Source organism: Salminus brasiliensis, chromosome 2 (assembly GCF_030463535.1).
Source record: "Salminus brasiliensis chromosome 2, fSalBra1.hap2, whole genome shotgun sequence".
NCBI lineage: Eukaryota > Metazoa > Chordata > Actinopteri > Characiformes > Bryconidae > Salminus > Salminus brasiliensis.
The window spans coordinates 24,557,598-24,568,978 of record NC_132879.1 but is presented as its reverse complement, the minus strand read 5'-3'; the positions used below and the strand labels follow the sequence as shown (position 1 = coordinate 24,568,978).

At 38.6% G+C, this 11,381-nt stretch overlaps 1 protein-coding gene across 1 annotated transcript; it reads right to left on the bottom strand.

The window, feature by feature from the left end:
* Positions 1-2,865: 2,865 nt before the first annotated feature.
* On the bottom strand, positions 2,866-10,815 carry slc13a1 (solute carrier family 13 member 1). Its single transcript, XM_072671427.1, has 15 exons — positions 10,714-10,815; positions 9,782-9,910; positions 9,236-9,372; positions 8,738-8,928; positions 8,609-8,648; positions 8,446-8,506; positions 8,201-8,361; positions 7,989-8,108; positions 7,446-7,544; positions 6,230-6,331; positions 5,859-5,953; positions 5,592-5,686; positions 3,977-4,138; positions 3,726-3,863; positions 2,866-3,403 (listed from the first exon to the last, which is right to left on the bottom strand). The coding sequence occupies exons 1-15, from the start codon at positions 10,813-10,815 to the stop codon at positions 3,260-3,262; spliced, it is 1,776 nt and encodes a 591-aa protein (XP_072527528.1). The 3' UTR covers positions 2,866-3,259.
* Between the last annotated feature and the right edge of the window lie 566 nt (positions 10,816-11,381).

Below are 11,381 nucleotides of genomic sequence, written 5' to 3'. Positions count from 1 at the left end.
CCTGCATCAACACCACCATATTCGCCTGGAGTGGCAGTTTTAGCACATCAAAGCTTTAAATGTCCAAAGCAGCAAGGCTTTCGCTAGTGGGCTGGATGTATGTAACAGGTTGGGGATGTACATAAAAGAAGCCAGGTACAGTATGATATCCAAAGGTATATCACTTGTTTTGTCAATAGAAAGGTTAAGTGGAAAAAAGAGATTTCTTATGAAGATCTGATATGAAGAATAACCATTTATCCTAACTTTTAGCATATGCGTGTGCTCACATGTTAAAGGAGCTCACTCTGAGAGGAGGACTGTTACTGACAGCCAGAACTCCAGCCAGAAGTTAACGATTACATAGAGCATCTTGCTTGTTAGCGTTGTCACTCCTGGTTGAAAATAACTTTACCTCTCTGATCCACAGGATGAAATCCCAACCTTCGACAGAAAATAAAGATTTATTTTTGTTTTTAATTAATTAATTAATTAATTAATTAATGTATTATGTTTAGTTTCAATTAATGGTCATCAACTCTTTGTGATGATTGTCACAGCCTCTTTAAACACAGTCAACAAATTAGCAAGGCCTTGAATTCAGAAGCTGCATTCATTTCCACCAGGTTTCTAAACCCTACACACTGACCGTGGGATGAGGATTCAGGGAACTCCAATTCATTAAATGCCCTGCGTCATCAAAGAGGCACACTGTGGCCAGTAGCAAGGTGTGTCCATTAAATATTGTACTTATTTGTGGCCTTTACTTAGTCAAATCTAATCTAAAGTAGTAAAATGTATAAGAGGCCAAACCAAAAAAGTATTAAAGTCAAATTTTAAAGTAAACATAAATAGTAATAAATAGGTCCGATGGCATCTATTAGGGTTGGTGTTTACGACCTGTGAGACTGTAAGCTTGTACCCAGCCGTTTCTTTAGGAATGTATGTGCTTTAGTCATCTAAATTTGCCCATTCACAGCTTTGTTTAACCAATATAGCAAACAACTTACTATCTGGTATTAGGTTTTAACAAGGGCAGAGGAAACAACTGGTGGTAATCCATCCACTTAAATGCTTACGCCCCTTTGTTTCACCTTTCAATACATAACTAAAGTGTTCAGTTAAAGGAGTGCCTCAGGACTCAGAATTGGGACATTGCCATTCTCGGTCATCTCTCAGCTCTCTTGCACATGCACTCCCTCCCTGTGGGAGGGGGCCCTCTCACTGTCTGTCCCTTGGTCTTTTGCACAAACACACCAACACACACCTGCAAACACTCTCAGTACCACTCTCTCACACAGGCACGCTTAACTAAAACTAATTTATCTGTGTCATTTGTGCTTTAGAGACATTTGTGTGTAAACATAATAAATGTTTCATTTCATTTCACCAAGTTGTGTATGTTGCTATCATCCAGGAATGTGAGATTGCAATATGTATGAGTTGTGTTTATGACAAATATGCATATATATATATATATATATATATATATATATATATATATATATATATATATATATATATATATATATATATATATATATATTGCCATTTTGAGAATTCCCTATATGTCCACATGTTTATGGACAACCCTCCTAATTAATACATTCAGCTACTTTAAGTTGTGAACTCATTGCCGACACAGATGTGTGAATGCACACACACACAGCTTGTCTAGTCCCTGTGGAGAAGTATTGACAATACAATAGGACTCTCTGGAGCAGATAACCATGAGCCCATTGGCCCCATGCCTAATGCCAAGCATGTCCTAGAGGGGTATAAAGCCCCCCTGTATTGAGCTGTGGAGCAGTGCAACTGTGTTCTCTGGAGTGATGGTGCCCCATTAAATACATCGGATGAGTTGAGGAGTTGGGAGTGTAGGTGGGATTGTGATCATCCAATATCCTGACCTCACTAACGCTCATGTAGCTGAATGCAATAAAATCCATACAGCAGTGCTCTAAAATCTAGTAGAAAGCCTTACCCGGACAATAGAGATAGGATACTCAGGATAAACCCCATTTTTAACACCCTTGATTTCAGAAGAAACAATACGTCCAACAATACATACAATCCAAATACTTTTGTCCATATAGTGTAAATGATATTTAATTATTTCATTGCTGAATCTGATGCTAGGTACCAAATTCACCTGCATAGCCTTAGCTGTGTGACGCAATAAAAGTGACATTCATAGATACTGTACTCGGATTCTAAACACCTTTTTTTTTAATGCATTATTTACTATACAGATTTTATGATCACCACTTAGCTGTTGATGAGTGGAGATTGCTTCCACCTTCAGTACTGAGTCTAATTAAGTCACACAAATAAGCTTCATCACACACCTAAGCTTTCAGTCTCTGAAAGAGTAAAATAATCTATTATGTACTTATGCAAGCACAGCTACTCATCCTTGAATCTCTTATGTGAAAAAAGCCTCACAAATGAAGTCTTATCTGAATCCATTTTCAGCATGTTTTTCCTGAAATGTGTTGCAAAGCACAAGACATTGCCCATTACAGATATTTTTTAGATGTACAAAAACCTTGGCTCAAGAAAAGAGTTTAGAATTTCAGATTAGACTGGCCCAGGCGTCCAGCTATACCTTCAATACGGTCTTCAAATCTTCAAATAGCCAAAATATTGTCTTAATAAAAAACACTATAAGCTATAAAACCTTTCTAGGTATGACATGAAATAAGACAAATAACAAAAGACGGGATAAGTGCCGGTGCGTTTTAACAAACAAACATAGTTTTCAATCACATTTAAGAACACAAGTAAGACAACTGCTTATTCATCTTCTTCATTCTGAGTTACACCAATTGTTTCACAATGTAAGATGAGAAGAACTGAGTGCTTTTGTTTCAACATGCCTAGACTACTGTAACACACACACACACACACACAAGGATAAAAAGCAAAATGCAGTTTGTACTGGATCAAGACTCGTTCTTTTCCTACATCGTTTAATCAACTTCTCAATGGATCTTCTTTAATAATTTTCCAGTTCTTTTTTATGCCTTTATAAAGCACACTTTTACTGCAATGTATAAAAAGTGCTCATATAAATAAAGTTATTATTCTAGTATTACTTTAAAGGAGCTTCTGTACAAAAAAAAAGTTCTATATACAGAACAGCACACATTACTCACAACCACTGTGGCTTCAGGCCACTCAGACCCAGTTACGTCCTGCTATTTAGTGGCGATTTACTTATTATCAATCAGCCACTCTTTGCCATTGTTCATTATACTGCACAGTATACTGAAAGTGCTCAGAAGCCAGTCGTGTTTGTAAGACTTTGACTGGAGGCCCAGTCTGGGTAGGTGTTCAGATCGAAGATTGATGTCCCCCATGTACTGATAGCTAACAGGACTACAAGAACACCAATGACATTCAAGCCTAGTCCTGCTTTGACCTGAAGAGATAAAAAAAAGACATCCATCCATTACTGTGGAATTTTCTATATTGATAATAGGGCTGTAAAGATTAAACGGGTAAACTCAGTTATTTGATTTAAAAAATCTATGAACATTTACATCAGCAGTTTGCTTGAAGATAATGTCTATGTTTCATTTCTTTCATTGATTTGGTTTAAAGTAGGAAACAGCTCAATAGACACCCATTTATACTGAATTGCCATATATTTATATGTCTACAAAGTGTCCCAATTTCACCCTAACAGGTAGCGACAGCCTGAACTTATTCACTTATCTAAACTTGTTTTGATGAGGACTCACCATATCCATAATTGAAAGATGTCCATAGACAAAGACAATGGCATTTGGAGGGTTGGAGAATGGGAGTAAGAAGGAGAACGAGACACTAAGTGTTGCAGGTATCAGCATGTAGAGGGGGTTGACCTTGATTGCTTCAGCCTGGCAATGGTATAAGTAACATATACAACATATTAATTATGAACTTATGAATATACTGATAACCCTTATGCTGCATAATAAATGCCTTCATATTTCACCCAAAGCTAACATACCAAAGGAGAGAGGATGGGTAGGAAGATGGTGATGGTCGCTGGATTGCTTGCCACTTCAGTGACTGAGGTGACAATTACACAAGCGATAGTAATGATGGCCAGTACAGGGAGGCTTCCCAATGGAGTCATCAATTCTGCTACCCAGGAGGATAAACCAGATACCTGAAGGGAGAACAAGAGAAGAGGGGAAAAAAAAGGTGACGAAAGCCATTAGTCAGATATGCCTTAGACTGTAAGCTGTTCCTGGCTCAAATTCTCAAAGTCCAGCAAAGCTGCCAACCTTCCTCCTTTGAGGCAACTAAAGCCTGGACTTACCATGACATTTGGAAAGCTGGATCAAAAGAGCGCAGGAACCTTAATGCTTAACCACCCCACCCCTGCCCCTCCCAGACCCCATTCTACTACGCTGGAAGAATATTAAGAGGAAACGGTGTTCATTATCCGTCAAACCCACTGACAGAGCAAATGCAGCTTACTGAACTGATAAAGAAAAGTGTATGTTTCACAGCTTGTTGGCGTGGCATCACAGCCATGTCATGCTAATGTTATAGGTAATGCTACACGCTTAAATTATTGAAGATATATATGTAGAAAGAGTGACAAGATGATATGACCTTTAAATGCTTATAGAAGAACAAGTGAATTGTTGTTGTTCAGACAGTCACAAATAATATACATACTATACTGTATCATTACGAGGATAATTTGCTTTCAAAACAGCCTAAATTCTTCATGGCATGGATTCCACAAGATGGAAAGATTCCTCTGGCATTTTGGTCCAAGTGAACTTATTGGCTTCACACAATTCCTGAAGATTTGTCAGGAGCACTTCCATTCTGCGAATCTCCCATTTTACCACATTCTAAAGGTACCACATTCTATTGGATTCAGATTCTGTAATTGGGAAGGCCACTAAAGAACACAGAGCTCATTAACATGTTCATAAAGATGTTCCTCACACCAGTTCCACCAGTCTGGACTATTGACCCAAGCCAGGTTGGGTCCATGCATTCTTGCAGTTGGCAAAATTCGGACCTTACCATCTATGTGCCTGATCAGAAATCAAGATTTATCAGACCAGGCTACATTTTTCTGAACTTCAACTGTCTAGTTTTGCTGACTGCCTTTAGCTTTCTGTTCTTGGCTGACAGAAGTGTTGTAGTCCATCAGCCTCAATGTTTGATGTGTTGTTCAATAAATGCTTTCTGCTCACTACAATTGTTCACAGTGGTTATCTCAGTTGACTCAGTCCATTCTGACTATTCTCTGTTGACCTCTGATGTTTCCGCCAGTAGAACGTCCGCTCACTGGATGTTTTTCTATATTACATCATTCTGAGTAAACGTCCAGGAGATCCGCTGTTCTAGAAATACTCAAAGCAGCCTGTGTGGCACACTAACATTCACCTTTTTCTCCCATTCTGACGGTTGATGTGAACATCACCCAAAGCTGCTGGCCTGTGTCTGCATGATTGTATGCATTGCACTGCCTTCACACAATTATCTAATAAAATAATTGCATCAATAAATATGTGTGCCAGTGTTCCTAATAAAGTGATTGTTAAGTGCATATATTAAAAAAAAAGAACATTCTTAATAACTTGAAATAATGTTACCTTGGTGCCCTCTGCTAATGCAAAGCCTCCTCCCACGAGTAGACAGATTTCCCAAGGCATACAAGCTTCAAACTCCTTCCATGAGATCATAGCCTCTGTTAGAACAATGACAAAGAAATGTACTTAAGGCAAGAATAGTGGTAAAAGACTAGCACTGTATATACAAAGCCAATGACTCATAAAATGAATAGCATACCACAAGTAAATCACACTTGCTCACAGGTTACTGTACAGTTTTTGTAGACATGTAAAAGATTAAAAGCATACCATAGCCGTCCGAAGTGGCTCTTTTAGCAGGGATGATGAAGAGCATGACGCCCAGAATGAGAGCCACAGTGGCATCAGTGGCATAGCCTGGGTAACTGCAGAGAAAGGAGACTTCACTAATGAGAATTAAGCAGAGTAAATGAGAAGCACTTTCAGAGCAATTAGAAGTGAGTGTGTTTTGATAGGCTATCAATGAAAAAATGGCAAATGTTTTTGGAAAAGTCTCAGAAAACTGAAACGTCCCCTTTCAGATGTGTACTTAGCGAAGCGTAACTGAATAATGATCATTATTTTTTGATTCGCTAGTGTGCCAATGTTAAGGTTAACAACCGAAAGCTACTGAGAATATAATGTGTCCACAGAAAACTCACTCAGAAAATAGAGATGCCCAGCCTGGCATGAAGCCAGGATCTCTGACGAACCACAGCACTGCCATCAGCATGAAAATAACAAGGGTGATCATCTCCTGCCGGCTAGTGGGAGCAAAGACATTGCAAATAAGAGAACTCAAACCCTTACATTCTCTTCTGTCCAGTTTCATATGCAGGAATATGCAAAACAAGTCTATTTATGGATTAAATCACATTGTTTACAATAACTATTTTTTTTTAAAGGCCCTATATTCTAGATGTCATTGTATTTATCTGTTTCCCTGATGTCTGCTTATAGCTATTTTCACAGTACCAAAAATAGTCAACATTTTTTATGACATTTTGACCTTTCTTAGCTGCTCATAATTAAACATGCTGTTTTAATTACTGTGTCTGTAAGATAGACTGTTTTAACATAACAATAATATATAGACCTGTAGGTTTAGTTTGTGCAATACATTCTCTTTGAGTAAAACATTTATCTGTAGCATTGGCTTCTGGCACCATCTATTTGTATATTGGGTGTGACACCCCCGCCCCCACACCACACACACCTCATTGTCAGTGTGTTGACGTTCCCCCCCTGTTATATTCTTTTACGTGTCCTTACATATTTGATATTTTTGGATGACTGCCTAGTGTCAGTGGTGAAGGCAATAGTGCAAGTTACTGTTTTGCTGAATGTGACTCTATAGTGCTATCCTCTTCACTCTTGTGCTGCCACAGGATTCTACTGCCAGTGTTTGGCAGATGGTTAATATTAGTCAATTAAGGAATGAAAGAAAAAAGTTACACATAAAAATGCACCTTTCATTCAGATTTTAGGTGAACTTGAAATGTCATCTTTCACTGTTTAGTACCTCATTCAGCTTTATTTGTTCAACAAAAGGTTTTTAAGTGAACTTATCTGGGCTTTGATTTTAAGGCGTATTTTAGGTACAAATAATTAAAATTGTAGCCCGTTTTCACACTAGAAGGTTCTTCCAGACCCAGATCCATGTTTGAGATCCAAGTTTGGTACGTCAAAGTCTAATTATGGAGAATCCAGCATAGTGTGGACTTCTCTGTTCTTACCCACCTGATTCAGCTAAAAGATTTAATGGGTTGTGTTAAAGCAGGGAAATCACCACAACTGAGCTGAACTCCAGCCCTCCTGTTTAACACCCAGATTTAAGACTTATCGACATGAACAGGGTGTTTATTTGTGCAGTCTGACCTTATGGGCCCCAGCGCGCTATAGTGATCTTTGATGAGGTTGTCTGCGGCTTTCTCTCGCTCGGATCGGCCTCCTTTGGGGCACAGCATGTAGCGGAAACTAGAGAGAGGGGAGGAGATTCACTTTAGATTTCCAGCATATGCCATTCATGTGTGAATCCACAGCTCTGACAACCTGGATTAGCTGATTATAGATTACTACTAAAGTACAGGGAAAATACTGTCACACACAATCTAGTCACATGCCACACGTGTGAAACCATGACAAAGGAATTATGTAATAAAATGTGAGAGATGAGGAAGGATGCATACGGACAATGTTGAAGAAGAAGATTGAGGACAGGCTGTGAAAGTAGAATAGTCAGGGTGGGAAGAGAGGGAGGATGGGAGTCAGGTCAAATCATAGACTGTTTTATCAGTCATTTCAGAGTGCTGGTCTAAAAATCGCATATTTTATTTATATATTACTGGGAGAACTTTACTTAAAAAAAAAGATGAAGCAGAAATGGTGTGTAGGGGTTTGAGGGAAATAATGAACACTCACTCTAAGCCCAGAAACAGCCAGTGTAACCATACCCAAGCCGACAACAGGATAAGGATGCAAATTGGAAAGGAGAAAATAAACCAGTTTCCAAAGTTGATGGACTTGCACCCTGGGTAAAACCTGTAAGATTAAGCAACAATTTTAATTTCTCTATATTTAAAAATAATTTTAAATTAATAGCCTTAATAGCAGTTAAAATTCTAAGAACTTACTGATGGATATATTCAGCAAAGATGAGATTTGAAGATGTTCCTGGCAGAGTGGTCAGTCCACCGATCGATGCGGAGTATGCAATGCAGAGGGACAAACTTTTGCACATCATGTGATCTCTATGGGTCCTGTACTTTGAGTTTAATGGTGAATTTGGCAGAGCCTGATAGACAGAAAAAGTGAAAAAATGCAGTTGGAAAAACAGACAAATAGAGGGCAGTATATATGAGTGTGAACAGAGGCTTACCTCTGTGGCATGATCCTCCTCAGGGACAGTCAGAACTATTTCGGTGATGACTGGATCAGCACTATATATGGGGTCAAAAACATCATTCAGAATGAAGAGTGTGAATGAGTGCAAAATAAGGAGTTAACCATAAAAGCCTGCACTTCATTCTGATCCTGCTCACCTTTTCACATCTTTGGCCTTTTCGGGCTGTTTGTCAGCATCTGTGACCACAAAGAATAAGTTACAGGTTAAAATGCTGAAAAACAGTGTGACTTAATGATTGTTGGAGTTGGAGTTGAAGCGAGCGCACCACCTTCCATCTGGAGTGCAGGGTTGCAGATGCCTGACTGTGTCTTCTCCTGATTGCTGCTGACCTGACCTTCTGCGCTCATCACCTGCTGCATCACTGCCTCCACAATGGGCATCACCATGGCCACAGTAGATGTGTTGCTCAACCACATGGAGAGGAAGCCACAGCCTATCATCATGCCCAGCATCAACCTGGGGAGAGAGTTCATATGCATCAGGTGATACATCACCTTAGGAACAGGAACAGGAGTTTCAGAAGTAGGCCAGCAAATTCTCAAGCCTTTATGTCCTCCAACAAATACTACAAAGCTCCCATCATAATAATTTCCTTGGCCAATTTTTTTGTTCAAAAATAAATTACTGAACATCAAAGGCATGCACGGGTGTTAAGCAATACAGAGCTCTATAAAAAAAGGTTCTTAATATCTAATATATTCCAGTGTGCCCTGGAGGAGAGAGGGAATGCGAGAAGAAATTAGGAAGATAAGAGAAGACCTACATGCCAGGGTTGACTCCAACCATAGTGACCAGCTTGAGGGCAATTCTGCGGTGGAGACCCCACTTCTCAATGGAGGTCGCCAGACAGATGACTCCAAGTAGCAGCAAGTGGAAGTCTTTGAAATACATTGTTGCAACCTGGGTACAAAGTACAGGAAGTGAGTGAAGGTGATCTAAACAGTTCAATTACATCCTTTATTGATTCAAGGAAGAGTTTGCTTCCATTTGTTGCAGGATGCTGTGACGTCGAGTCTTGTTTTAAGCACACAATATAACCATGTCTGGGAAATACTGTGTTTGAAAGATATGAAAAATGCATTAAAAGCAATTTGCATCCATTGTTTGTTTGATGGTGTTGGGAGTTGATATTCCACACACAATAAATTTCAGTGCTACATGATGAATCATTTTGCCAGTAATAAAATAATAATAAATGTGGGACTAAAACTGTTGCGATTGGAATTAAACACATGTACTCTGTGGATGTTGCTTATCCAATATTTCCATAGTCATGTTCTTGAGCACTCAAAAGTTGAGAGAAGATTACCACTGAGGACTTCATGATGCCGAAGAGAGGGAACAGCAGCGCTGGAATGAGGGCAGTAACAGATAGGGGCATTGCCTCCGTCATCCAGAACACCGCCATCAGAATAAGGGTAAATGCACATTGTGCCACCTATTGGACAATATATGCATGGTTACAGATTGTCCAGTTGTGAAGACATACAAAACTTTTCAGTCAGTACTGTACTCTATACTTAAACTAACTGTGACAAAAGGCTGGTATTCCTACTCTAAATGCAACTAGTTACTTTTTTATGCATATAGGAAAGGGTAAATAGTAGATTTGTTTTTTAAGCTGGACACTTACAGGTAGAGTAGTAAGGTATACACAAGCCACAAAATGGGTTGTAAGTCTATAAATCAATATTCTCAAATGCCACAAGATAATAAAATCTAAAGATTAATGACTGGAATCATTACTGGAATAGTCCTTTATTACTAGCCATTATTAAAACAGGTGATAGACTATCACTTATCATTATCAAACATACTGTGTCTGTTTCTCTATACTTTGTTTATGTGTACAGTTAGAGAGTCTTAAAAGTTTTATAAGCTTTATTTGTTGCATTCAGGATATTCAGTAATTATGATATTAATATTAGCAAATGCATTTGAAAAGAAAGTCGACTTTACTGCAGGTAAAGTCCAACTAAGAATAGTGTTTACTGCAATTTGTGGCTGTTTGCACTATGGTAAATGCTATCAGTTACAAATGCTAGAAATGCTGAGCAGTGTAGTAGTAGTTTTGGTTACTTTGCATTAAATTCTTTTTTTCATTTTTCACTCTTTTTCATTTTTCACATTATTCTCTACTTAAGAGCATTTACTAACAGTACACCAATAGTAATAGTCTCTATTCATGTTTCTTAGACTTATAGACTATGTACTTCATACAATGGTGTGTATGTGCAGTACCTGTGTCGGGATGACCAGAGGCAGCGGCAGCAATAACAATGGTGTGAGAATGATGATGAGCAGACTGCGATAGCTCCATAGTCCTCCAACAAAGGCCCTCATGGTGTCCCTGGACGATGTGAAGTCAGGGATTGTGTCTCCTGGAGGAACTTAAATAGGTAGCCAGTGATTAATCTTTGCCCTGGAGGTACCCTTAACCTATATTCCCACTGTTGCCGGCCCTCTCATCTCAAGCCAGTCATAAAGCAATGACTCAGAAGATTAAGCTTTAACATTCAGAGAATTTTGACGCTTTACTTGAGGAGCATGGCATGACCCCAATGACACTTATCATTTTCAAAAAAAGAAAAACTGACACAATGAAAACAAACAGCAGATGTATTATAACACACATTTTAGCATTTCCAAAGCAGAATTCTGTATATTTATTTGTACATTTATTTTATCAAAGACTTTTTACGGATCAAGTGCAAAAATCTAAAATCGAAACTTTTAATGATATTTGAGTATTTGGGTCTCAAAGATTCATCTTCTAATTTCTGCCCATGCTGTAATGTGAATTAATTGAATCAAGATAACTAAAAAAGACCTTTTAGGATAGGTATACAGTAACAGGCTGCTTTCTATTAACATGGCAAAGCACTGAGATGCTTAGAAAGTAGATTTCC

Bases quoted from the DNA above. Each gene is read 5' to 3' on its own strand.
- slc13a1 (XM_072671427.1), bottom strand. From the start codon at position 10,815: ATGAGGGCCTTTGTTGGAGGACTATGGAGCTATCGCAGTCTGCTCATC. The intron at 8,507-8,608 runs GTGAGCAGGATC...CCCCATATATAG, and splicing joins AAGGCCAAAGATGTGAAAAG to TGCTGATCCAGTCATCACCG. The intron at 8,109-8,200 runs GTAAGTTCTTAG...TTAATCTTACAG, and splicing joins TTTGCTGAATATATCCATCA to GTTTTACCCAGGGTGCAAGT.